General features: G+C 37.4%; 1 protein-coding gene across 2 annotated transcripts in view; it reads right to left on the reverse strand.

The window, feature by feature from the left end:
- Window positions 1–27,988, reverse strand: part of LOC101740192 (polypyrimidine tract-binding protein 2) — a 529,447-nt gene that overhangs the window by 250,274 nt on the left and 251,185 nt on the right. The window contains exon 2 of one of the 2 annotated variants that reach the window (XM_038019014.2): window positions 26,022–26,175. The exons of the other annotated variant lie outside the window; for it this stretch is intronic. Coding sequence (XP_037874942.1) covers window positions 26,022–26,030 — 9 coding nt within the window. The 5' untranslated portion in view covers window positions 26,031–26,175. The remainder of the gene's footprint in view (window positions 1–26,021; window positions 26,176–27,988) is intronic. 2 annotated transcript variants of the gene reach the window in all.

Genomic DNA, 27,988 nt, shown 5'->3' on the forward strand with positions numbered 1-27,988 from the left:
GCAATAACTGCAACACGGTCTTCTTTAAGCGTCCACTCCATATTTAAAAATGAGTAAAATTCTAAAAGTATACATTTTTATTTTCATGAACAATTCGAAATTCGAATTCAATAAACTTTTTTGTGGCCAGCATTCTAAAAGAAAAGTTTTTACTGTGTGACAATACTTATGACCTGACTAGTTATATACAAATAGACCGCATACTATACTATCTTGATATTAATACGGCAGGGTTCAGAGTGACTAGTCTTTAATAAAAACAAAGACCCAGTTTCTAAAGGTGTATTAATTAAACCAAGCCAGGCGCTGTACGAGATGCATGTTATTTCAATAAAAAGGCTTATAATATGACGCTACCGTTCATGCATATAAGTGGGTATGAAGCGACGAAGTTAATTAAATTATTAAGGTATATTGGAGGCTAAATTATTGATGCTATAAATTCGACAAAACCATGGCGGTCGTATGCTAAGAGAATATTGCTATCTTGAATTACGAAATATACCCTACAGTCTTTCAAATATTTTGGTACATCTTCACCTGAATTTGATCTCTATGTTGTCTTTTGCTTTGGTTATTTCCATCTCATCCATACAAATTTCATGAGTGATGTGATATCAATTGTTTACAGTTTGATATTTGAAAATAAGTCATTATTTAAATTTGATTTGATCTATTAAATAATAAACAAACAAATAAATATAAAGTTCTTCGTGCACATAATTATTTTAAGGACGTATTCTCGGGAAAATGGGATCTGCACTGGATTCCGAATCATTACATTGCACAGCCGCATCATTCGTTACAAATGAACCGAGAATGAATATTCAAGACGTAATTGAACTAACGACGAAGAAATCGAATTCGATTTTGTTTTGTATAAAGTTTGAACAGAGCCTCATGAGGGTTTTTGAGATCAAAAATTCATAAGATACCAGTAAGCCAACATGCACTTTCTTTACTGGCACATCACTAAATAAGCTACAGATTATTCATAACATAATTAATTCCCACGAACAATACGGAATGTACACAGAAATACAATGTAAAAAGCAGACGATATTATCTCGGCTTACCGGAACTGTTGATGCTCAACAGCCGATTCAATTAAGTGGGCAATTATTAAAACATCGCTCGACAAAATTAATTTCAAACTTATTAATTAACAGTACAGTGCATTTTTATTTTGTTTTAATTAGTACAAACAGTACGAGACACAATTCATTATTCGAATTGCGAATATAAAGGACAAAACAATGCAATCAAAACATAAATATTATATAAAACATGAAACCGCTGCCCTCATTGAAGAATTAGATATAAATCTAAATTGCATTCGACTGTCACTTATTTTCGGATAAGACTTTGGGATTGATTTATTCCGGGATCAAACTTTACAAAGTTATTAGATGACTCATAAAACGCCGGACAGTGCTAAAAATGGGAAAACAAAATTTGCATTGAACTTATTTACATTTCCCATAAAACTCAATAAAGCGTTAAACTATCGAAAATAACAGTTTTAATTGAATCCAGTGGTTCAACGGTGTGAGAGCTTACGCGAAAAATGTATTCATTGTTCAATGCCTGTAACTGGCCTTTTGTGTTCATTGAACATTTGTATTTAAATTTCAGGCTTGGTTATTGAAGGCTATTTAATATTTTCGTGACGACGACCCACATGATTGAGAGTTGTCAACAATCATACTGCTGCTTAACCATAATCTGGATTTATTTGTTCACGATTTCAATGGAATAGAAATTTTCGCTGTGCCGATCCCATCTAGACCCATTTCAGGCAAGTGAGTTTACGGATTACCTAGTATTAAATGGTCAATGAAACCCAAGGAAGTTACAACATAACTTCCGCAGCCAACCTTGAACTAAGGTCTCAGTATAGTTACAACGGCTACCCCACCCTTCGAACCGAAACGCATTACTGCTATTTGCACATAGATATGAACAACGATTCACGTTTATCCGGAAGAATACAAACATTGCTATGCACATTAAAATGAAACAAAAAATATATAAAATATACAAAAACACATCAAACGGCTGAATTAATTACCATAGTATTTAAAACAAACAAAATATAATTAATAGCTAACCATTTAAAATTACAAGCGAGCGGTACATAGAAACCGGCGCGGCCATTGCTTTTGCTTTCACATATTTAAATTTAATTAACTTTCAAGCGCACATCTCCTTTGTGCTTCAGGACCAAGGAACGGAATGTTTGCCGGGCAAAAGAGGCCAGAAGCTCGATCTATAGTTGTTTATGTTGACTTCGTAAATAATTGATATATGATTTTTAAGCTATTGCATAGTTTTTATCGCGGGCTTTGAGCGCGGCGACCGAATAATGAAATTCCGTAACGAAAATAAAACCTAACACCCCCACTCCGCCTACCATATAGCTCGCGTTCAACACATTCACTGTGTAGTGTTTGTGAATAAGCGCGCAGCGTCATGAAAAGTCTGCCCATCTCTCTCTCGCGCGGTCTAGCTTATGAGTGTGAAGGGGACAGTTAATGTTTAATGTTTATAAATATAGCGTGGTCTTACTTTTTATTGTTTTAATATTAAATTATTATTGTTTATTTATAATTGCATCAGTTGATAAAAAATGCTATGCAATAGCTTTACCGCGGTAGCCCCCGAGTGCCACACGTTTTTTTTTCTTGTAAACGTATCTAATTAAAAATAAGTCTTGATGAAGTCATTACAAGTAGACAAGTCTAAAAAGGTGCTAGATAAAAATATGTACCAAATCCCCTGAGTAACAAAAAAATTATGACTCACGAGATGATTTGAAACATCGATTTAAGACAGAAAAAAGTTTATATTACAGATAACGAACGCACTTTACTTTTCATATGACGTCATATAATTTATATATAAATTTAATTTTGATCAGCACAATTTTCCTAGGTACGAATAGAGCCGTCTAAGAACTTAAATCTGTATTTGTGAATTTAAAAATATTATTATATATGGTCCAACAAAATTATGAATCACCGTACATTCTACAGATACCGCTCTCCCACTTGAATTCTTGCTCTAAAAAAGGCTTTTTATTCCATTTAAATCAGTGTCTCACAGAATGAATAGCCCTGCCATTAATTAGAGATTTTATTTCATATAAAACGTCCTATTGAATAATATTATGAATAGTAGCGCGGTTCTTTTTTTTTTTTTTTTTTTTTTTTTTATTGCCCTTGTAGGCAGACGAGCATACGGCCCACCTGATGGTGAGTGGTTACCGTTGCCCATGGACTTCAGCAATGCCAGGGGCAGAACCAAGCCGCTGCCTACCGCTTAATACTCTCCACAAGCCTCGTTTGAAGAAGGACATGTCATAGCGCTCGGGAAACACCGTGGAGGGGAGCTCATTCCATAGCCGGATGGTACGTGGCAAAAAAGATCTCTGGAAACGCACTGTGGATGACCGCAGTGGCTCCAGGTAGTACGGATGAACTCTACTCCGGTGGCGGGCGGTGCGATGGTAAAAACGAGATGCCGGTATCATCTCGAACAATTCCTCAGAGCACTCCCCATGGAACATACGGTACAAAATACAGAGGGAACCGAAGTCCCTCCGCAGACCCAGAGGTTCCAAACGATCCGTGAGATTGGGATTATCGACAATCCGAACGGCCCTCCTCTGTATGGAGTCAAATGGAAGAAGCTGGTATTTGGGAGCCCCGGCCCAGAGATGGGAGCAGTACTCCACGCGAGGCCGGACTTGTGCTTTATAAAGCAGAAGCCTTTGTCCAGGCGTGAAGTACCGCTTCGCTCTGTTGAGGACTCCCAGCATTTTGGACGCCAACTTGGCTTTGCCTTCCAAATGACTCCGAAACTGGACATCGCTCGAAATGTCGACCCCAAGTATCCCAATACTCTCGGAAGGTTGCAGGGATACTCCTTGGAATTGCGGCGCCATGACAAAGGGTTCCTTCTTCGCAGTGAACGCGCAAACTTGTGTCTTTAACGGGTTGAATTGAACCAAGTTCAATTCACCCCATTTGGAGACTCGCCCCAGAGAGCTCTCCACTTCAGACACAAGTTTTGATCGTCTCTCTTGCACCACGCTTCGAGAGAGACTCTGATGGCCGATATATCGCGCATCCCCCGTGCTGTCATCCGCATAGCAATGCATGCCATCAATAGACAGCATGTCATTGATATACAGGATGAAAAGCGTGGGGGAGAGCACCGAACCTTGTGGAACGCCAGCGTTAATGGTCATGGTATCAGAACAGTCACCGTCTACAACGACCGTGATGCTCCGCCCATCCAAAAAGCTAGCGATCCACTTGCAGAGACCCTCGGGGATTCCGTAAGATGGTAGCTTCGACAGAAGTGCCCTATGCCAGACCCTGTCGAAGGCCTTCGCGATATCAAGGCTCACAGCAAGAGCCTCGCCCTTGCTCTCCAAGGCTTCAGCCCACCTGTGAGTAAGGTATACAAGAAGATCGCCAGCTGAGCGACCGTGACGGAAACCGTACTGTCGGTCACTGATCAGCTGGCGATCCTCAAGATACTTCAGGAGTTGTATATTTATAATTCGCTCCATCACCTTGGAAAGCAAGGAAGTTATCGCGATAGGCCTATAGCTCGATGGGTCCGACCGGTCACCCTTCTTGGGGATAGGGTGGACGTGGGCGTTCTTCCATGAAGACGGAACCCTGTTAGTGCAATAAGAGAGGCGATACAAACGCGTTAGCGCAGGCGTCAGCTCAGGGGCGCACCTTTTCAGAACCACAGCAGGAATGCCGTCCGGCCCACTCGACTTATGGACGTCCAGGAGTCGGAGTTCCCGCCTGACTGCACACTGTGTAAAGCAGATCTCCGGCAGGGAACTATCACACCGGGAGATGTTCGGTGGTGTGGCACCCCCGTCGTCCACAGTCGAGTTCGAGGCGAAGAGTTTGACCAGAAGGTCAGCCTTCTCTTTCGCACTATGGGCCAGACTGTCATCGGACTTGCGTAGTGGTGGGAGACTAGACCTGCAGAAGTTACCTTCTGCAGCCTTAGCGAGCGACCAGAAAGCACGGCTCCCGGCGGGATAGCTCTTCAGTCGCTCGCCAATTCTGGCAACGTGCTCCGACTTCGCCCTGGCAATAGCCCTCTTATAGGACCTAGAAGCGGCGTTAAATTTCCGCCTTTCCTCAGAGGTATTAGGATCCTGGCGTCTCCTGGCATCATTCCATGCCGCGTATGCGGACCGCTTGAGGCGTGCAGCGTCCCGACTGGCATTGTTATACCAGGGTCCACTGCGACCCCCGACGGGCACCTTGGAAGAAGGAATGAACAGTTCCATCCCCCGAAGCACCACGTTTTTAAGTCGGTCCGCACAGACGTCAGGATCACCAGAGGAAAAGCAGAGCCGCCCCCATGGGTAGGATGCGTAAAATTCACGCAACCCATCCCAATCTGCTGACATATACCGCCAAACTCTTCGATACCCGGTCGTCATTCGACGACCAGGACGAGAGATCGGTACTGCAGCACGGATAAGGCAGTGATCAGACGATCCAAGTGGAGCGTCGACCACCACACTGTATCCGGCCGGATCGGTGGTCAGCAGAAGGTCCAACAGAGAGGGCTCGTGCCCCTCAATATCTGGGACACGGGTGGGCTGTGTCACCAGCTGGGAGAAGCCGTAGGCCAGAGCGAAATCGTAGGCAGCCCGACCCGGGAGGTCAGTGGTTCTGGACCCCAACCACTCTTGGTGGTGAGCGTTAAAGTCTCCAAGAACCACCACCTCCGCAGATGGGTACTGCTCAAGCACGCGGTTAGTCCCCTCTTGCACATGCTCTATCAGAGCTGAACCTGCATCACTGCTGTGGGACCTGTACAGGCATGCGTAGACTCGGGTACAACCCCCGTCATCTACGCGCAGCCACAAGATGGACAGGTCCCGTTGTTCGAGGCCTCGTAGACGGCGACAACAGACATCAGCCCGGACGAATACACACACCCCGGCTTTACGCAGGAAGTTGTGCTCCAATACGTAGCCGGGGTATTCAAGGTACGAAGTGTCATCCGGAGCAGATATCTGTGTCTCCGTCAGAAAAAGGAGGGCAGGCTGCGCCGTCTCAAGATGGTGGTGTACGGCGTCGAGGTTACTATGTAGGCCCCTTACATTGCTGAAATCCACATTAAATGTGGAATGGGGCATCGCCGACAAAAACCTTTTCCTTTTTTTAACTGTCATATTTTTTCTTTTTTGGAGAGTGGGATTGGGTGGGGTAGGAAGTTCGAGGCAAAATCATGACAATACCTGAATAAAGCGCGGAACACAGTACGTGCTTGACCACGGGTTGCGTGAGAGACTGACGCAGGGCATGGAAGGGCCCCCAGTCCACCCTGCGTGCGATCGCCGGGATCCACTCCGGTCTCCGACTCCGGCACGACGACCGCACGACAGGATTTTACACCGGTTGGCGGGACAGCTTCCCGGGGCGGAGTTTAGTAGTGACACCCGGGTTCAGGTCCCCAACTGACCGGCGGGCGGCGGCGAACACCGTTTCACTGGGTCTCCCTATACCCCCGTCAAACAATCACGTCCCGCGAGCTTGCACGCACGTCTGCTCCGCATGTTCCAGGTATCATCAAGATTCACCCCGAACAAGGAAGAGGAAAGGGAAGGAATAAAACTGGCTCTCCAACCCACACGCCGGAACACAGCTAGGCTATTTGGCGGCGGACTCTAGTTGGAGGGTGGTCGCCAGCCAGTCGGACTAGGTCCTACCACCGATTATGTATTCGGCTCCCGTTTAGCACCACCCAGGGGTCACTTGTAGGGAATCGTGGGTTAAACCTACGGAAGCGGGAAGCAATCGACCCCCAAAAGGTTCTTAAGTGTGTCAACTTATTTTTTATACTCTTAATAAAATGCAATTACAAAATTAAAACCATTTTGGAGATCACGGAAACAGGTATACAAAATACTGGAAATGAAACTACAGATTAAACTACAAAAGTAGTTCCGAATCCTTAACCTGGTAAATTTTGTTTTAACGGAGAACAACTTTTCTAAGAAATACTGTTTTCTGTTTTTTTTTTTTTTTGGAACGAATTTCCTTATCGCGCGTTGTGAAAGGGGGCTAGACCGGAAAAAATTCTTACGAAAAGTTGTCACGACACTTTTTATTTTTAGAGATACTACTGCCATCTATAAATTTTTATGGGAACAGCTTAGACTGTTGAAATTATGGAATGAGAGCAACAGTTACTAACGCATCTAACATCTGTATTATATTATAATATGAATGTCACACAATAATAATAGAGAAGTAATGAAATGTTTAGCAATTATAAAATTTGGCGAGCCACAAAAAAAACAGCATTGAAATCATTTGGTCGGCGTACAAAGATTTTGTTTGCAATTAAAAAAATCAGGCAGCAATCCTTGTTGGAACGAACAGCAGAAGATTTTTATTATTTATGTATAGTCTTAGTATAATTAATGGCTATAGTGTCTAATGTATAGTCTATTTATAATAATAATATATAGATTATTTTTTAAATGGATCTTAACGTAAATTGGGTTTTGAAAATTAATATAATAATATGCTCTATACTAATATTATAAATATGAAAGCATTAATATTTGGATGTTTGTTGTTAAATAACGCAACAATAGCACGAACGTATTTTAATTGAAATATCGCGCAAAAATTTTTTATAACCAGGATGAATACATAAACGAAACTACAGAGTGTATGCGAGTGAAACGGCAAGGCAGGTCTAGCTAGGAATTAAAACGAAAAGTTTTAATCTATATACACCCACAACCTAGGGATATAATCCGAACGAATACCAATATATTAAAAACTACATATTTCTGCCGGGAAGCAATTCATTCTGGTTTGAAGGGTGGGGAAGATACAATAGAAAACAACTGAAGCTTCATCCCCGTGTATCAAAGTGGATAGCGCCATTCATGTTCTGAGGTTCACATGCTCTAGTAACACAATGTGGGCCGTGTTCACTAATGAAGCTGGATTGATCCCGTAATCTATTTTATTTTATTTTATTTGGAAGACAAACAGTGAACTTAAACTATATAAAATCTAATCATACAACTAAACACCACTTAAATGTCTCCGCATTTAAATAACTAAAAACGATTGTGGCGTCGCATCGCCTAAAATTAAATAATTAAAGCAAAATGTAAAATAAAAAAATAAAAAACCAATTTGAAAAAAGTAGTAAATAGAAAACAATCAATTAGAAATTTGCATTCAAGCATCGACTGACTAATGTTCTCCTAATACTCTTAGTAGAGGTGTATTAGGAGCACCATCGTACCATCCATCAACTAAATCTCCGCTATCTAGAATCATCATCTTTATCCACAGCTCAAATTTAAATTTTAGTTTTGCAACGAATATTTTATCTAACGTTTGAACTCTATTCACTAAAGGCTATGACATGTATTTCTTTAAGCAAGGTTTGATAAGATTAAGCAACGGCTTAGCTCTGAAAGTGCATAGTGCTATCTGATCTACTAACAGTCTGCGTAGGCTTCGTTCCATCTTCTTTCCATCGTACGAAGATTATTTGTTCAACGATGACTTTTGAGTGCAAAATTTAGGGGCACTTCAAAAAAACAATTGACAGAAGTAATAAAATACACGAATTAAATAAAGAAATCCAAGCCGAATCTCGACTCTAACGAATAAACATCTAATTAAAACAAGCATTCGAACATAATCACTAAGTAGAAACAAGCTCTCGGACTACTAAAGACTCATTGAACACCAATTACCTCGAAGGCCTCCAAAAGCCTTTAATTAAATCCTTCTCCGATGACGTCATAATTATAGAATAAATTGGACTGAGACACCCTTGTTTCGTTAATTTCGTGAATGAAACAATCTTTTGTATTAAATAAATAAAAAATAAGGCGGCTAGAAATAATTGCCTATGGACTTTATTTAATATTCGATTTCAATTCCGAATAATTTATCTAAAATATGTTAAAAAGGATAGATTCACAATCAACTCGACTTATAAAATCGATTTTCACATTCGAATATTCATTGAATTATATTTAATATTTAAGTATACATTACCGATTTTTAATAAACAATGTAAAGAAAGGAATTTTAACAAAAATATTTTCTACAATTATTCCATTAAAATACTCTTAAAGAAAATAACAAAGCTCCATCATTGATATGCCTTAATGGACACTCAATTAAAAAAAAAAGAATTATGTCATCCTTTTATCAACCATAAAAAAACTAGCTCTTGAACAAGGAACATCAAATTATGAATAATTCTGTTTTACACAGCAAATGGAACACGAAAGGAGGATGGAAAAAAAACATAAATTTTCAGCTTATTTGCGTTGTCTTGTTTTGTTTATTTTTGCGTGCATATACAAAGAGACTGAAAGTCTAGAGTACGAGAAGGTGGCAAATGTAGAGAACGATAGTAGAGACGCTAAAATTGTAACTATGTATAAGTTGAATCCAAGTTTCAGGAAGGTTTTTTTTTTCCACAGGAGAAAATCGCCGGATCCCCGGCAGGTGAGGAAGATAGATAGTTTTAGCAGATGGTTTACCTGGTGTTTTTGTTCGTAATGGGTATGACAATCTATGAACTCAAACCATCGAGGCGAAACGTAAAAGTGGTTCCATATAGAGTAGGGTAGATGAGCACAGTGGTAAAAAGGAATTGATGGGATAATCTCAAATTAACACATAGAATAATACTGTTTGATGGAAAAAAAAATACGTCCTGTTTTATCAACATGCAATAAAAAGGAGAGCATGAAGTGAAGAAGAACGAATATATTTTTCATAAAATTAAATTAAACAACCCCTTGGGCATATTAGTCGCTTATCTCACGGTCTGCTTGGTTTGTGAAATCATATCAGGAATGATTAAATACAAAAGTTCAATGCATCTAAAGTTAGAGGTAAAGAAGTTTCGGAAGATAATAATTTAATTTTGATACCATCATGAAAATATAGAAAAACTAATAAAATGTGATATTGCTACCTTTTGGTTTATAAAATTCAAAATTTTAGTTGTGTTCTGTTTACGTGCTATGTATATTAAGTGTTCTATAACGTTTGTAATAATATAATGCAAACCGTAGAGCCAAAAAGGGACTAAGTAAAATAAACAGAAAAAATCCCTGACTATGTTTGCAGTTGCAGCACTTTGCAGTTGATATACTACTGGAGCTAAAACCAAAGCAGAGTTGACGTCAGGCAGGTAGGTGTTAAAACTTGTGCCAATTCTAATGCAGAACTGCGCTGACCTGAAATTATATGGGATAAGGGCAAGAAAAGATAATTCCAAAGATACTGAATTTATCTTTTCTAAGAAAAATTCAAAATAGGAATCGAATCATGCCGTATTTAAAAATAGTTTTTGTATTTATTGGTTTGGCTAATAATGAAAAACTGGAAATAAATAGGATGAAACAAATCCATACCGAAACCGAAAAGCAGCGCAAAAAAATCTCCATAAAGTTTTTAATCAAATAATTAAATCCCAAAAAAACTAAGAATCTGTATTCGAACGATACCGTACACCGAGTTAACTCAACTCTACGATCGGTACGAAATGGCCATTATAAACTGATCCAGGCGGTCCATCATTATCGATAAAAACGTCGTAAATACCATTTTTTTTTATTTTCTTCCATCAAAATATAGGTATATACCTGAAACAGTCCGAAACAAACGTTAATTGGTAACGCAATCCAGGGTTTGTACAAATAAGCCAAGTTTAATTGGACGATAGTTGGTGTACTTTGATATCGGCTGCACGCCTAATAACTTAATTAAATATGAGTAATTTCACCAGGGTCCGAACAACAAATTGAGGTATCCGAAACTTTAATTCTTGGGTGCGACCCGTATTAAACATAGACCTTGCCAGTTTTGTAAATAATAGTTTCAGTTGAACCATACATTGATTTATTTAGTACGCTTTATTGAACACCATATCATACCGATAAAAGCAATATTTTTCAGGCAATCTTTGTTTAAATAATGTGACAAGAAATATCTAAGGAAATTATCGTTTCAATAGTATTATAATAATAATGCTGGTTAATTTCACTATTCCTCAGGAAAGGCCTCATGAAAGAATAGAATAAATTTCTAAGAAAATTACAGGATTATTTTTTTTAGAAATTTATTCTATTCTACTCAAGTGACTGCCTCTATGTGGAATGTTAATTCAACTGTCACTAAACTAAAACTGAAAGCTTCGAAGAATAATGCCTCTAGAAGCTTTCTCTATCCAGTTGGTTAAAGACCTGGTAGAGAAGACGCTCATTCTTGACACAACGCACGTTGTAATGAGTTCTAGCCACAGATGGCTTAGATATATTTAAACCGCTTGTGGCAATCTATCTTTTAATAGTTTAAAAAAAAAAAAGTATTATTTGAAATAAGTACAACTTCAAAAAACCCATTTGTAATTTATAACAATTATAAAACACACTGTTAATAAAATAAAATAAAAGATTGTCCTTGTAGACAGACGAGCATTCGACCCGCCTAATGGTGAGTGATTATCGTCGCCCATGGATCTCAGCAATGCTAACGGGTAGAGCCAAGCCGCTGCCTACCGTTAAAATAATGAAATAGTCAAATGATTAAAATAAATTAAATTAAATAAATTAAAAATAAAATAATCAAATTATTGCTGAAATATAGGTCTTGGATAAAGTAACACCTACAACCAAACAACCCATTTTATTGTAAATAAATTTAAAATTCAGTCGTAAATATATTGCGTGTAGACGGGAGATATTATTGTCTAATGAATAATTATAATTTCACTCCCTTTTTTATTTCATTTCACTACCATAATAATATATGGAGTTCTTTTTTCCTTTCCTACCTATTCTAGTAACCTCTAGGGGTTATTCTATGGGCTTAAGGAGCTTACAAGCCATCTAGTATTAAGTAGTTACCGAACCTCATAGACATCAAAATACGAACGAATTTACGTTGTAGATGTCTGTTGGCTCCAGCAACCACTTAAGACTAGGTAGGCTGTGAGGTCTTCCACCCATCTAAGCAATAAAAAAAATATCGAAATCTCCATTTTAGTACGAATACCCCACCTTTGAAACTGGAGCGTGACTACTTTACGGCAGAAATGGCAGGGTGGCGATATCTACGTTAGACTTGAAAATACGCATATTCATAAACCATAATAAAAATGCTTTGTCCACTTGAACAGTTTCGATAACACAATATTGCACAGACAAAAGTGGCGTGCGAAAGTCTCTTTAAAAGTTTGCTCAACCATATCGTAATTATCTGTTTGTTATCGTGGAACGCCTAAAAAAACACGTGTGCTGTAGATAAAAGCGAGTGTCCCGGCCACATTACCTGTGAATATTCATTTTGTACGTACACGTAAAACAATTTGCCAGTCAAATGAGTTTTCTAAAAAGCCGATTAAGCGAAAACTAAAATTGGTTAGTTATTTATCGGACCTGCTTTTAAATGACACGGTATTATCGTTTCGGCGTCCGCTTATAAATATTTAAAGCTCGCGTTTGAATAGAGCTATTTGTAATTAATAGTATTTTATAATGTGAAACTGTGTCCACGACTAATTTTAGAATTTCATTTCTGAAGGAATGACGTTCTAATTCTTAAATTAAATGTGGTTTTCGACTACTGACTTTTTTATAGCATAAAATGTCAAACTTTATTATAATTGAGGTGACATCAGCCATGAACTTTTGTCAATTTGTCAATGTTTTGTATTGATGATCACTTTGTTGGTGCAACTTATTAAATAAATAAATAAATAAATAATTCCAGTACTCATCAGTGGAGCCGTTGAAGAAATCATCAGGACACTTAATTAGTGCTGATTCGTGAGAATAATACATACCTTTATTCGTTTTTTTTTCACTTAAAAAAAGTAATTCAGCTTACCTGAAACAAACAAAATAAATATTTAAGTCACATTTCACATTTTCCTTCCAGAAATTAATTTTCTTGACTTGAAATTTAGTACTTGTAAATATTATATTGCTGATTTGTAAATTTGATTTTTGTTGTTGTTGATGTTTATGGGCTCCGATAACTATGAAGCACATGTCGATTTCGCTCACTCATCTATGAAAAAAAAACATAAAAAGTACTACCAGATTTTGTATTAAATTAATTCTTAGTCCCAAGCATGACTTAAAATATTATCTTCTAACAGAAACACACCCATTTTATCTTTTATGTAGCAAGCATTCCTGAAAATAGCGTTAGTTGAATCACAAAAAGTACGCATTAACTAAGTCCCATCATATCGGAATTAATGATCTCTTCACACAATCTCTAGGGACTAATTGAGGTATAATAGATAAGTTCTATGCTAGAATTTTGCTAAGCTTTGTTGCTTCATTTAATAATTTGTTCTTGTTATGATTTTTGTTTAGGTGAATTTCAAGTTTACTTCTTGCTTGATGTCTCATATCAAACTTAACTTAATTTATACCTAGCTGCCAGTAGTCTGTAAGAGTGATTCTGGCTTCACCTTGATTGGCGGACAAACTTGCGGGCTCAACTTGAAAAAGTTTGCTAACATCTGCCTTATCAAGAGCAGCGCTTCTCTGAAGCTATCACCGGGTTAGAATCGAGACCCACTGAGAAAGCGGCGATAAACTTAGTGGGTTACTAACTTTACTGATTGTATAGATAATCCAAAACGCTGCAATTATATTAGTAACATTGGTCAGTACCATAGCATGAAAAAACAACGAAAAAAAAGATGTGTGGTGTCGTGGGACACCGGTTAGGAACGAAGTTCCTTAATATAAAAATATTAAATTTAAGTTCTATTCGTGGTATAAAGAAAAAATAACTCGGGTATACATTTTTCATTATGATTTCTTTATTGATAAAAATAATCGTAAGGATCAACCACCCCACAGTGAAATGGAACAGCCTATTCTCTACGCCAGGTAAGTATGATTAAGCAAAAGAAATACGAGAATGTCTATCAACTGTGTAACATCTCGTCACCGCGGTTCAGGAATTGTTGAATTTACGTGCAGCGACATCTGTTGATAACAAACTTAATAGAAAAAAATCTTACGTTACGGATGTTTTTTCCCGGTTAGGGCATCCCTCCGCATCGTCCCATTAGGAACTTCGTTCCAAAAAATACTGTTAAGTAACAAAAGGAAGCTAGAAATAGTCAGGGACACGGTACCTGCTCATACGGATTCACAAAACGCAACAATCTTTTTCGAGTGCAAACATGTAGTCATCAATATTTGGCGGTGCGCTGTTTGCACTCCTGAGCGGGGTAACATCGAGGCTTTTATACTAACATTTAAACAGCGCGTCGGCTTCGGAGAAGATTAAGGTTTTGGATGTGTTCCATGTTCAAAACTGTTACACATCTGGTTTCAGCTATTAGCTGGTTGAATATTTTCAGGTGAATGTTATTTTTATGAAATTTACTTATTTTTAAAGGTCAATTTACTAATGAATAAATCGATATAATTCACACATTACACACATAATATGTATATGCTTGAAAAATCATAGAGCGAATTTAGATTTGTTTAAGCGTCTCCATTATAATAATTTATTTTAACTAATTTTCACATTAAGATAGACGTAACATTTTTCCGTTACTTACTTTTCCGGGAAAATCATTTAAATACGTCAAACTAACATTTATTTTGACTCGGCATATTTGGCTTACAGTACACCCTTCCGAAGCCAACTAACCTTAAGATGACGTTATCAAATCCGGTTTAAGATGCAGCCCTTTCACGATAAGGCCACCAGATGTCTCCATCCTTGTAATTGCGTCCTTTGTGCCATTTCTAATGAAAGGTTGGCGAAACTGATATAGCTATCTTTAATCAAAGAGAAACTTGTGCGTTATGCGGGTGTTTGACAGCGGATGTCACAGACAATGTACGGATTACGTCGAAAATAATTATGACCGCAAGCGAAGTTAGAGGGATATTCGATAGTTGTCAGTGCATTGTGATTCACTGCAGTACACCGAATGAAATTCAAGTTGAGATTTTTATTTGAATTATTTGAAAATCATTTCATATACATCAATTTATAATGTATACAAATAAGAAAAAACCTTTTTGTTCCAAGGTCTCAATGTAATGGGCTACGTTCGGACATTTTGTAAATCATAAAAATTCCAATTCGTACGGCAGCATTGAAGTGTAAGGAAACTAATCTCTTTGAGACAATACTAAAGCAATATCTCTGGTTTACGACAGCCCATGCTGACTACAACTACAAATATTTGAACAATTCTCCTTGCCACCCATTGTCTAGGTCAAAGTAATTTTGGCGTCCTCTGTGGCGGTAATTTAATTTTGCATTAAGATCATCAGTTTAACTCGTCTGGTTAACCATTCTATTAGGCTTACTTTGAAGCTAAACGTCCATAAATTAGCCATGATCTTCATTGAATTAGTAAAACAGTTTTGAGATTTGAATGAATGTACATATGTATTACTATATATTTTCAAGTTATAAATATATAAAAATGTTCGTTAGTCTCGCTAAAACTTGAGAACGGCTGGACCGGTTTGGCTAATTTTGGTCTTGAATTATTTGTGGAAGTCTAGAGAAGGTTTAAAAGGTTTATATAAATATGTAAAATGCTCCGAATTAAATAAAAATAACAATTTTGTTTAGCTTTGAAGTCCCCCCCATCGGAGGGATTCCTTTTCTTTGTTTTAAGTTTATTTTATATAAAAGTTTAGGTATTTTGTTTATCGATTGAGGCACTACGAAGTCTGCCGGGTCAGCTAGTATCTTTACAAATATTTAAATTATATAAAAATTTATTTTAATTATAATTGCGAAAATATTATGTATGAGTTCGTTACAATGTTTTTTTATGGCAATACAAACCTAATACGTATGCAAGAAGGACTTCCGCAATGAAGAAAAAACTTCAACTATAAAAAGATAAATCTAAAAGTTTTATAAATATTGGAAAAATTCTAGAAGTAGGGCGCATTATGAACGGGTGCGGACAGTTGCGATTATGCTGTTTAATCTGCCACATAGTTTTAAAAAACAGTTGTGACTTTGAATTCATGTGGTGAAATAATAATCTATGGGCACTGATAGTCACTGAATAGTAGGTAGGAGCATTATCCTTTTTTTTTTCCTACCTAAGCTGGTAGCCTTGAGAGGCTATTCCAGCGTAACCTTAACTAGTAGGTGAGCTCACGGGGCTCAAACCTGACGAAGTTGCTAACACGAACTCTAGCAAGAGCCGTGCTTCGCAGAATTTACCACCGGATCGGAAACGCGACCCACTGAGTAGATCCGGCGAGAAACTCCGTGGGCTGTGTCTGAGGGTTAATTTACTCGTCGAGCCCTTCGTCGCAAGCGACGGGTTCGACGAGAACGGTGACCGGTGCTTGAAGTACCTAAAAGCACCGTTAGTGGATCGGGAGGATCCGAGATGACGTGTTTGGGGCGACGTCGACTGCTTTCCATTCTTTCCGCAGGATCGGGAATGTAGTTACTTATCCATATGCCAACAAGAAAAAACTGAGTAAGAAAAAGTTGAATACAAAGATGCTCTTATTATGCGATATAGGCGTCGACTTTGAGAATACTACACTACATACGAGAATTATGTTAAGAACCGCATAAATCTCTACTCAGCCACGGCGGAAGTAAATTATATATGATTCTATTCTGAGATCTGTTTAATGAATTTACGTGTTTTTGCGTATAATTTTGAGGTTCAATTTTTTTTAATATCGTTGTGTCTTGAGCTTATATAGGCGGGTTATAGAATGTGACATATCATGACAGCGTGAGATATAAAATTGTGTTTGTTCTTTAATTTAATTTTTTCCTCGAAACTAACAAATAGATGACGTCACAAGTGTGTATATTAAAAATTTATAGTTATAATATGAATTTCTGTAACGATTCGATTCTTATCATCAGTTCATTCGATTCTTACTATTACTAAATGTTCTGAAACAAATAAATACCTTGAAAAAACTCTACCCCGTAAAAATGGTTTTAATTTAATTGCATTTTATTGTAACAATGATATTTGAATTTTACTTTTTTCATTATGAGAATTACTCACTTTTGTTTTTGTTACATCGTATCCCCAGTTCTACGGTTAGTATTATTGTTACGCTGGTAAGAGTAACGCCATCTATCGCCAAATAGCCGAACGAATATCGAAGGATCTAGTAACATCTAGAACGCTCGAGGAGTACAACGCCATCTATTTTCAGATAGCGGAAATACAATACTTGAAATGTGTGGAATATTCACGATTATTCTAGGGATGTGGTATCGGCTATAAAAGCGTTGCAGGGGTGGCATGCCGTCAGTCAGTAATCGGAACTACTCGAAGCGAAACAGCGAACGAATCACCCGAAGCGAAGCGGAAGAAACGAATTAAGAATTTGAAAGTGTTTGTGAAGTGTTTTAAGTGTTCTAAGTGTTGAATACAGTTTTTAGTTGTACTTTGGTGGAATTTTATTTATCCCGAACCTCAGCGCGTATCAATATGTATACGGAATAACTGTAAGTTTGAACATGCCTTTGGCCTCAGCCGTTGACCTTTAACTATGGCCACTGGAATTAACTACTCGGGCGTGGGGGGTCATACACTAGTTTGGCTTTGGATTCCATGAAAGTACTTCCTTACATAACCAAAATGCATAGCAAAGAACGGCTAACCGTCACTATTACAGTGCTAAGCCGTTTTATTTGCAAGAAGCGAGTTACGCTCCGGCGCATAAGGTCAGTTCCTCGGCGGGCTCATACATCACTTAGTCGCCCGAATGGGCTCTAGCGCGCATGCGCCAAAAGTAATTTTCCAACTTCAACGAAACTACGTTTTGCCCCTGGGATTTTAGATATTTTGGACACGGCTTTTGAGACGTTTGGGCGGAATCAAAAATATTCACGAGTAGTTATATCAGAAAATGAGATAGTGTAGGGCCTAAATATTGTGATATTTCTAACGTATTTCTCTATTTTATTAGGCTTTTATTAGCTTCAGACGTATGTATGTAACGGACCCTTTGTACATGATTTTGACCCCCTTCAAAACGTCGGATCAACTCGAAATTTGGCATACTTATTAAGGACCGATGAGAATTCAACATTTAAGAAAATATTGACAAAATTGAAATTCAAGTAAAAATGAAAAATTAATAATAGTTTAAAAAAACTAAAAAAAAATACGCTTTTATAGAAAATGTAACTAAAAAAAGAAAATCAATTTTAATAAATTTGAATTAAAAATAGTGTAAGAAAAAATTATTTGCTTGGATGAATGGGGTGCTTTTCAGGATATTGTCAAAATAACCCTTCTACTCATATCTGTTCATAAAATATATTTTATAACTACTGATAGCACCCCATGCTTTTTTTACAATAAAATCATTTTTTCTTACACTATTTTTATTTAATTTTTTTTATTTTTAAACTATTATTTATTATCAAGTGTAGTCGAAAAAGCTTTTACTACATGCGCCGTCGTCAAAGCTTAAAAATATCGATGTGTTTATTTTTGGACATGTTTTACATAATTAAATACATCTCTCTATGTTACGTAAAAAGTCTAATAATGACTTTTTCGTATAAATGTACACAAAAATCACACTGTATATAACTTTTTTAACAACATACATTTTTTAAATATGAACCCAGATGACCGGCCGGGAACTGCTGATTAAATTACGGTCCTTTTGATCACCGGTCGACCGACATGCGTACTCGTGATGGGATTCAAAAAATAAAAATATTAAAATTAAAAAGTCAATTGAATTTGCTTGTTTTCATTAGAGCCGCGGCGAGGCGACGTCAATCCACACAGCCAATTACAACTCCGTATTTATCTAGGAAATTATTTAAAATCTACGAATACGACGAGAGCTTAAAACACCAATTATAAGTGAATGAAACATTTTCAAACATCAATAGACGAGCAAAGTTAAATAGAAATTTGCTGTCTTTCAATTAGGTCAAAGCGAAATAACTTTGACTAATAAGGTAGCGAGATAGTGGCTTGTCATTGACATTGACGTCCATGTTAGAAGGTAAACACTCACCAGCTGAACCTAGTAATGAGTGGTCACCTAAAAGGAGCCACCAATGATCGTGAAAGTTATAACACAAGCTAAGTATTTTCCATGTCACCTCATTTTCTTACACAATATCGAAGATATGAAATAGAAAGTACAGAAATCACTGTGACCTGAGTAGTAGGTAGTAGTTAAGCAACATTTTCCCAAGTTATCTCAAAATTATTACAAGTACAAAAAACGATCGCTTATCTGTAAACGTGCCATGAATTTCAATAAATCGACGTGAAAGCATTGAAGTTTCTTCACAAATCGGCTTCGCAAATTGAGTCTCATGGGTCGATGGCATTTACCTATCGCACCCAACCGACTCGCTAACTAGTCGATGTCGTATAAAATATTGCTGATTCAAATAAAAAAAACCGATTGCTATCTCACTTTGATGTTGTCAGAGGAAATGAGATCTGCTTCCGATCCGCGAGAAAAGAAAAACCTTCCCGATTCGAAGTTCCGTAGACGCTAACCGGAACCCCTTTTAATATTGATTCAATATTTATCCGACCTCGGTGCAGCTGCTCAATGCATTACGGCTGAAACGATTGATCTTGTGATTTTATTATAGCTTTACCTGATTTGTAGCTTCATAGTTTTTAGAAAATTATACGGACGAGAACTCTTTTGAATTAGTTTTACTGGTGCCAGGACCTCTTGTGAGTCCGCACGGGTAGGTACCACTAACCTGCCTATTTCTACCGTGAACCAGTAATGCGTTTCGGTTTGAAGGGTGGGGCAGCCGTTGTAACTATACTGAGACCTTCGAACTCATATCTCAAGGTGGGTGGCGGCATTTGCGTTGTAGTTGTCTATGGGCTCCAGTAACCACTTAACAACAGGTGGGCTGTGAGCTCGTCCACCAAGGTATGCAATAAAAAAAAGAAATAAAGAAAATCCACCTCTTTTTAACTTATTACTACTTATACTTCTTTTACTTCAAGAACGTGTGATAGTTTCTGTTGCTGCAATTAAAATGTAGTCAAACTTAATGTTAATGGGCCCTTTTTTATTGCTTTACAGATCACGGCTTATCTGTGGTCATCTGCGTATCGAATTAGAATTGTTATGTTTTCGGATTATCCGATTTGTGTAAGTTTTACGTTTTTTTTTGTTTAATATTTTCAGCTTCACTTGACGATTGATAATATAATGTTTGATCAATCAATTGTAATACATAAAGCGTACTTATACATAGTCAGGTCATAAATTCTGTCACATGTTTAATGTAAAATAATTGAAACAAGTTTATTCATTATGTAACCATTCATATACCAAAATGAACTTAGCAAAACATAGATTCTTATGACACTAAAGTTTATTCAAAATGACCTCCGTGATTTTGAATACAGGCCTTCAATCTGCGCGGCCAGTCGTCTATCGCAGCACGAACGAGGTCCATGTCAATATCGGCGGCTGCCTTAATCAAGGATGTCTTGAGTGACTCCAAATTGAGATGAGGCTTTGAGCATGCCTTTTCCTCCAAGTGTTGCCATATCTTGTAATCTAACGGATTCAAATCTGGACTGGAGGACGGCCAGTCTTCGTGCCGGATGAAGTCGATTTCACGCGCCGCCAGCCAGTCTTGTGTGCTCTTCGCTCTATGAGCTGTGGCCGAATCTTGTTGGAATACCCAGTGCCTGTTATTGAACATGGTATGAGAAACAGGTTCCACAAGGTTCGTCAGGACTGTATTTTGATACACAACTGCATTCGTTTTTACACCTTTCTCACAAAAATGTACCTCTGTTAAGCCCCAATAAGAAACTCCCAACCATACCATGATCGAGGATGGAAAATGACCTCGTTGGACACGCGGAATACGATTGCTCGCTTTTTAACTACTGTGTGCGTACACCTTATCATTTTGTTTGTTGTAGCTCTCTTCTACGGTAAAAATTTTTTCATCCGAAAAAAGAATTTCCCGATATTTTTTTCCCGCGTACCGCTTCAACAAAGCGCGGCATCTCTTCAGTCTCAGGTCCATTAGACGAGCATTCAAGCGATGTCCTGTTTTTCTTCGATATGCCCAAAGCCCTAAGTCTTCATTTAACATCCTTTTCACCGTGGTTCTGCTTAACCCCATCTGAAGGGCCAACAGTTTCTGCTTACGTTTGGGATTTCTTTGAATTCACGCCTTCACAGCTTTTATCACTGCTGGAGTCCTAACAGACCGAGGGCGACCACTTCTTGACCTGTCATCTACACTAGAGTCTTCATTGTACCGTTTGATGGTACGATAAACAAATCTTTTGGTTATATTGAAATTTTTCAGTATGTTAAAAATTTGAATTGGCCCGTAACCGCAACGATGCAACGCAATAACTGCAACACGGTCTTCTTTAAGCGTCCACTCCATATTTAAAAATGAGTATAATTCTAAAAGTATACATTTTTTATTTTCATGAACAATTCGAAATTCGAATTCAATAAACTTTTTTGTGGCCAGCATTCTAAAAGAAAAGTTTTTACTGTGTGACAATACTTATCACCTGACTAGGTATAAAGGTTGGTACAGAACCATACAGGCTGTGCCCGTGTTAGCTTTGCATTTCAAAAGTCTTCCCGCTAGCTAACGGGACGAATAGCACATCATATCACCGGTAAGGGGTCGGTGTCGACTTTTGACCGTTTCGAGTGCCGATCTAATTTGTGGAATCGAGGAGGCATGTGAAATTTAATCGATTTAAGTCATAGCTAAAACGAATTCAAACATTAGCAATTCTAAGATTTCGCACAAAACGTGTACTAGGAAATTGGTGACGCTTGAGATTGATTACAGGGGTATAGTTTCTACAAACTGTAATTGAAATCGATCAGACTCTCTTTGAAACTAACACATTTAATATGAAGAAGAAGATCGGATCCACCCCGATGCTCTAGAATTATTCAAGTAATGTCTAGAGTTGCAGAGGGCGGTTTGCAAAAGTTTACAATTACTGTGGGTCATGTATGAAGGCATACAGAGGCACAAACTGCTTATTTTTGCGAGGAGTGTAATAGCTATTAAACAAATTGGAACTTCGACCATAATATGCCTATGGGCATTCAGTTATAATATCAGTTTACTTCGACTATCACTCAAATTCTACTACCAAAAAAAAACCAAATGGTCCAATAAACGTTCAATATTTATTTAAGTTTCCAAAAATCGTAGTCACATTTTATATAATAATTATTATTTCGCAAATATCTTATTTTAAGGCGACGCTTCGAAAACTTTTCAGTTTTCTTATTCACTGTTCACTGAAAATATAATAAGTGCGTCAATACCAAATCGACGCGGAAAAAATACGTGAAAATTTCTAAATCATAATATTTTGTCTCACTCAACCCAAAACAAGAATTTGACGTGTTATATATTATGCCAAAAATATACACATGCATACAAGTTATGAAGTAGATACACAAGGCACCATCATACTTCGAATTTCAAATATATTATTATATTCTGATAGCGCTCAGTGTCAATCCTAGACTAGAAGTACACTACTCCGTACCCTTAACCAACGAGGCGAATGAAGGAAAGGCAAAAAAATGGTTGTTAAAATAATTATAAAAGGAATTTTGAACTTTATATAATACTATCTAAAGCTATTTAGAAATTTTCGCCCCAGAAGAAACGATTACGGACTGAATAAAAGACAGTAAGATGTGAAACCTCGAATCCCATTTACAAAAAAAAAAAAAAAAACTCTACTTGAATTAGAAAATTGAATTCCGAATCAAGTTTCAATACTTTTAACTTATAAACTATACCGTAGCTGAATGACACTACGAGTATACCATCATGAAATTTAAACTAACAAAATGGAACATGCTGTCGAAATTGTTAATTAAAATAAACTAAAAACGTAAACGACCGCACGCAGATCAAATGTATCTATTTCAATTTGGATGTCCAATGTTAATTCGCGGTCAGCGATGCTCATATTAATTATGTTTTATACATATATGTAGAAGCTCATTACAAATGGAATTGGCCAGAGTGCGGTCGCTTCTGTGTCTTACTTTAATACGCTGCGTTTGACAGGATTTATATTATGCGGTCAACGGATTATTTTGGTAGTATCCTGCTTGCATTAAGCTGGCGATTGACATGGGCGTACGATTTCGCAATGTAACATTCGCAACGAGCGCAAGTCTTACGAAATCTGCTAGAAGTACACTAAAAGATTTTACACGATCCTTCTGTTAACGCCATCTTACTTGAAAAACCAATCCGCCCTTCAAACAGAGATGCCTCATAGATTTGCAGCAGAAATAAAAGCGATGCTGAAGTCGTACCGTCAATGAAATTTGTATTATGGATAAACACATACACACGCACACAGACGCACGCACGCACGCACGCACGAACGCACGCACGCACGCACGCACGCACACACACACACACACACACATTCCACAGTCCTAAGATATAATTATCTCTCATGTAACGGGTGATTTAATCTCGCACGTAACAAATAACTTTTACGGCAAATCGAACCCGCAACCCGTTCTGCAGATGTTCACTAGCCATTCTAATGACCGCGCGGTGTTAGTCAGTCTGAAATTATACGTTCACATTGTCAAGTCGCGACCAGTCTCTCATCCGTCCACGGTCTAATTCATATTATTAGTGCTGGCGTGTTGTCAGTTCCTATAAGTCGATACACAATGAAATCTGTCCTAAAGTATCATACTGGTTTGAAGGTAAAATGGCCATTAATATAATGACATTTCATATTCTGAGTTTAAGATCTAAAGAGGACAGTTGCACTAATGCTATGTTATTCTATGTCTGTAACGATATCTCTAATGGCTCAGTACATTCATTATATTATACCACTGACACAAGTCAGTCGCCAGTCACACGTGTATTGATTTTTAAAATTATTACCTTTATTTCGCGCTATTTGATTTTCTTAGATTTTAGCTAATATTTAGGTTTTATTGTAAGCATTAAGCATCATTTGCGTTTCAATTGAAGAACTGTACGTTTATTCAGAATTCAATACAATTTATAGTATGTTGTTTTTTTTATGCTTAGGTACCTGGACGAGCTCACAGCCTGGTGTTAAGTGGATAATGGAGCCCATAGACATCTACAACGTAAATGCGCCACCCACCTTGAGATATAAGTTCTAAGGTCTCAAGTACAGTTACAACGGCTGCCCCACCCTTCAAACCGAAACGCATTACTGCTTCACGGCAGAGATAAGCAGGGCGGTGGTACATACCCGCGCGGACTCATAAGAGGTTCTAGCACTAATAGGGACGTCAAAATTATTAAAGAGAAAAATAGACTATACAAAGTATCAAAACAAATACAACGATTAACGGTGCGTTCTTATCTCAACATAATTATACATTTTTCATACGTGCTATGAGGTTATGCTGAATCTTTTCAATGCTACGAGAAGCCTCCGATTACCCCCGTTTTTCCGCCCCGTATCACTTCTCGCAAACGCTTTCTTTATCCAATTATCCGAAGATAAATCTCACCTGTGACTGCTGAGGAAATAACGAAAACCTTATGTTAGGGAAAAGTTATATTTCCACAAATCCTGGCTTTTTCTCTTCGTTTGACTTACTGAAACGGCGCGTCACGTTCGTAATGATATCTTTGCGTTTGTGATTTAATTTCTGTTTCGTTTTTCAATTTATTAAGAACACTGTTACTGGGTTTTATCTCGCATTTATATTGTGACTGGCTCTTCCGCGGTTACAGTAACTAGATATTTTCAAGGTTGATTTAAATTGTAATATGTACAAAATAAAGGTGAGATTAAATTTACTGGTGGTATTTATTTACTGGTGGTAGGACCTTTTGTGAGTCCGCGCGGGTGGGTACCACCACCCTGCCTATTTTTGCCGTGAAGCAGTAATGCGTTTCGGTTTGAAGGGTGGGGCAGCCGTTGTAACTTACTTGAGACCTTAGAACTTATATCTCAAGGTGGATGGCGCATTTACGTTGTGGATGTCTATGGTCTCCAGTAACCACTTAACATTAGGTGGGCTGTGAGCTTGTCCACCCATCTAAGCAATAAAAAATAATAATTGAATATCGTGCTTACATACTAATGGCATGAGTTTTGAAATTGATGTTATTTGTACAATGGATAAATTTGAAACAAAACATAAAAACTTTAAAAATTAAACCAAAATTTAACATTAGTGATAATTAAATTGAAACTGTAGCACATGTTACTAAAATATAAACAAAACTTACCTGTAAAAAGAAAACATTAAAAAAAATGCACACAAGCACACACTCCGAATATTAAAAATTCAAACACAAGTAGCATGAATGTTAAACATTGCTTAGAGTGTAAGACGTCACAAAATAAACTTCAGAACAGCCCTACTTTCATCTAAAATACTCTAATTAGTTAATTTTATTGGTTCATTCTAATGTGCAATCGTGACCAAGTTATCTCAAGAATTTAAGTTTTGTCCAAACAAGATTAAAAGCTTCATTTTAACATTGTCTTAATTCCACGATGCTCTGAACGAGAGCGTAATTTTTTTTTTTTATACCTTAGCAGGTATGTCTTTGATGATGTCCACGGCCAACGCCTCTTGAGTAGGTGGGCAAATAGCTTATTTGCTTTAGTCAAGATTCAAGAAATACATTTACATTTTAAGATGTTTATATTTCAATTCAGTATTTTAAGTTTGAATGTATTAAAATTACATACAAATTGAAATGAATAGAACACGAACATATCTGTGAATATTGCACGTACGTAATTCAAAAGGTAAATCCGTAATGCGTTCCGAGTCGGGTGTTTGATTTATTTTGCGGTTTGTGAGTGATTTAGAAATGTATTTACAAAGTGAAGCCCAAAACAGACGAAAGGGTTAGCGTGGCGTAAATTGAGAGCGGTGAATAATTCATATACGTATATTTGTGAATTACCTTAACCATTTCACGTAATGCGTCAGTCCGGTCGCCAGTCGGAGACGTCGGGGCTCAACTAAGTTCAACTTTACTTTAATTTTATATACACTACTTGTTCTACTTAAAGTTTTCTTTTACTGTCTTCAGTTGGAGTTCAGGATAATAGCGGGTCCTGAAAATCAATTCGTAGCGTTAGTGAGTTGCAACGAAAGAGCGAGTATTGAAAAATGACTTCAATGCTATGTAGTCGTATACTTTCTTCGGCTTTTGCGAGTCTCAAACGTAATTTACTTCTACTAATTTACTACTAATTTACTAACTACTTTTGCGATTTTATCTCGCCTTTACTGTTTTCATTTTATTACAATTCCACAGTTTTCATCCTCACCTACAACTAAGATGTTATTCGTCGGCATTGAAATATTGTGAATATTGTGAAATATTCAAACCGTAAACTAGTCTATACTAATATTGTAAAGGGGAAAGATTTGTTTGTTTGTATAGAATAGGATCCGAAACTACTGAACCGATTTGAAAAATTATTTCACTGTTTGGAAGCTACACTATACCCGAGTGACATAGGCTATATTCTTTTAAAAAACAATGAGGGATCCTTACTAAAACTCCAATAATGTAACCCAAGGTGTAAAAAAATTACCTAAAATATTCTGTGCATAGCGTGGGGGCGGGCAGCTAGTTTTAAATATAGTGACGAACCGACATATGAAAGAAGTTCTATACCCAACAAGAGCACGAGACATTAAATCGAAAGTGTTGTAGGTAGGCATTGCAGTGCGCTTCCGAACTGAATATTGGCATTCCCGCTTTTTTAAGCGACTTTCGAGTTTGCTCGCCGGAATTAGTTTACGTCAACATTCTATCGAGTATTCCTTTCAAGAAGCTAAGCGACGGTGGCTGATAATTTGTGCCGTGTTAGGTAAACAAGATCGGCGTAATTTTTGATGTAATCGGAACGTCCACGCCGCGATCCGTTTAAATTTTGTTGATCTTTGTGACATTTTAAATGGAAAACATCTTATTTTCGTGTCCCAGCTTTATAGTTACTTATTTATAAGCTTCAGCTATAGCTTAGAAACGAGTTTTCAATAAAAACAAATTAAAGCTTCGAAGGAGTCTCACGCTGTGTCTCACAATCAAACTATTATTGATTCAGTCATTATTTAATTTTTAATTGTTCAATATGTTTAGCTTTTTTTATTAAGTGATAATAATCCTGTTTTTTTGGTGAACTATTTATTAATTGATCATGACTTAGTTTATTTCGTTATTTACATTATTGGTATGTTTATATACCTATACTTTAGGCGAGAACGTTAATTCCAAAATACTTTATTGCACTCTGGTTCACCAAAATATAGGCAATATCTACTGGTAGTTCGCACAAGTAGGTACTACCACCCTGCCTATTTTTACCGTGAAGCAGTAATGCGTTTCAGTTTGAAGTGTGGGGCAGCTTTTTTACTATAAAAATTATCGCTTTGAGGAATAAATTTGCCCATTGTACTTTAGTTTTAAGGTTAGTTTTTCTCATTCACTTTCTCTGTACTTTTTATTTATTGCTGATTACCGGAGCCCATAAACATCTGCAGGTCCCAGTGCTTCAAGTACAGCACGTAAAGAGAATAGTGTTAAATTTGTGTTAAAAATAATAAAAACACTTTTATTTTTTCTCTCTCTCTTTTTCTCCACCTTATCCCACTAGGTGGGGTCGGCACAGCTAATTTTTCTCTTCCATTCTCTTCTATCAGCCGTCATCTCAACACTCACTCCTCTCTCTCTCTCATATCGTCATTCACACACTCCATCCATGTCTTCTTCGGTCGACCTCTTCCCCCTCTACCTTGCACTACCATTTGCATATATCTCCTAGTCACATGCATCTTCTCTCTACGCATCACATGTCCATACCTCGCTAACTTTTGATTATTTTTTATCATTTATATTCCTTCTATAATACAAGCACA

This window comes from Bombyx mori, chromosome 22, assembly GCF_030269925.1.
Source record: "Bombyx mori chromosome 22, ASM3026992v2".
In the NCBI taxonomy this organism is placed as follows: Eukaryota; Metazoa; Arthropoda; class Insecta; order Lepidoptera; family Bombycidae; genus Bombyx; species Bombyx mori.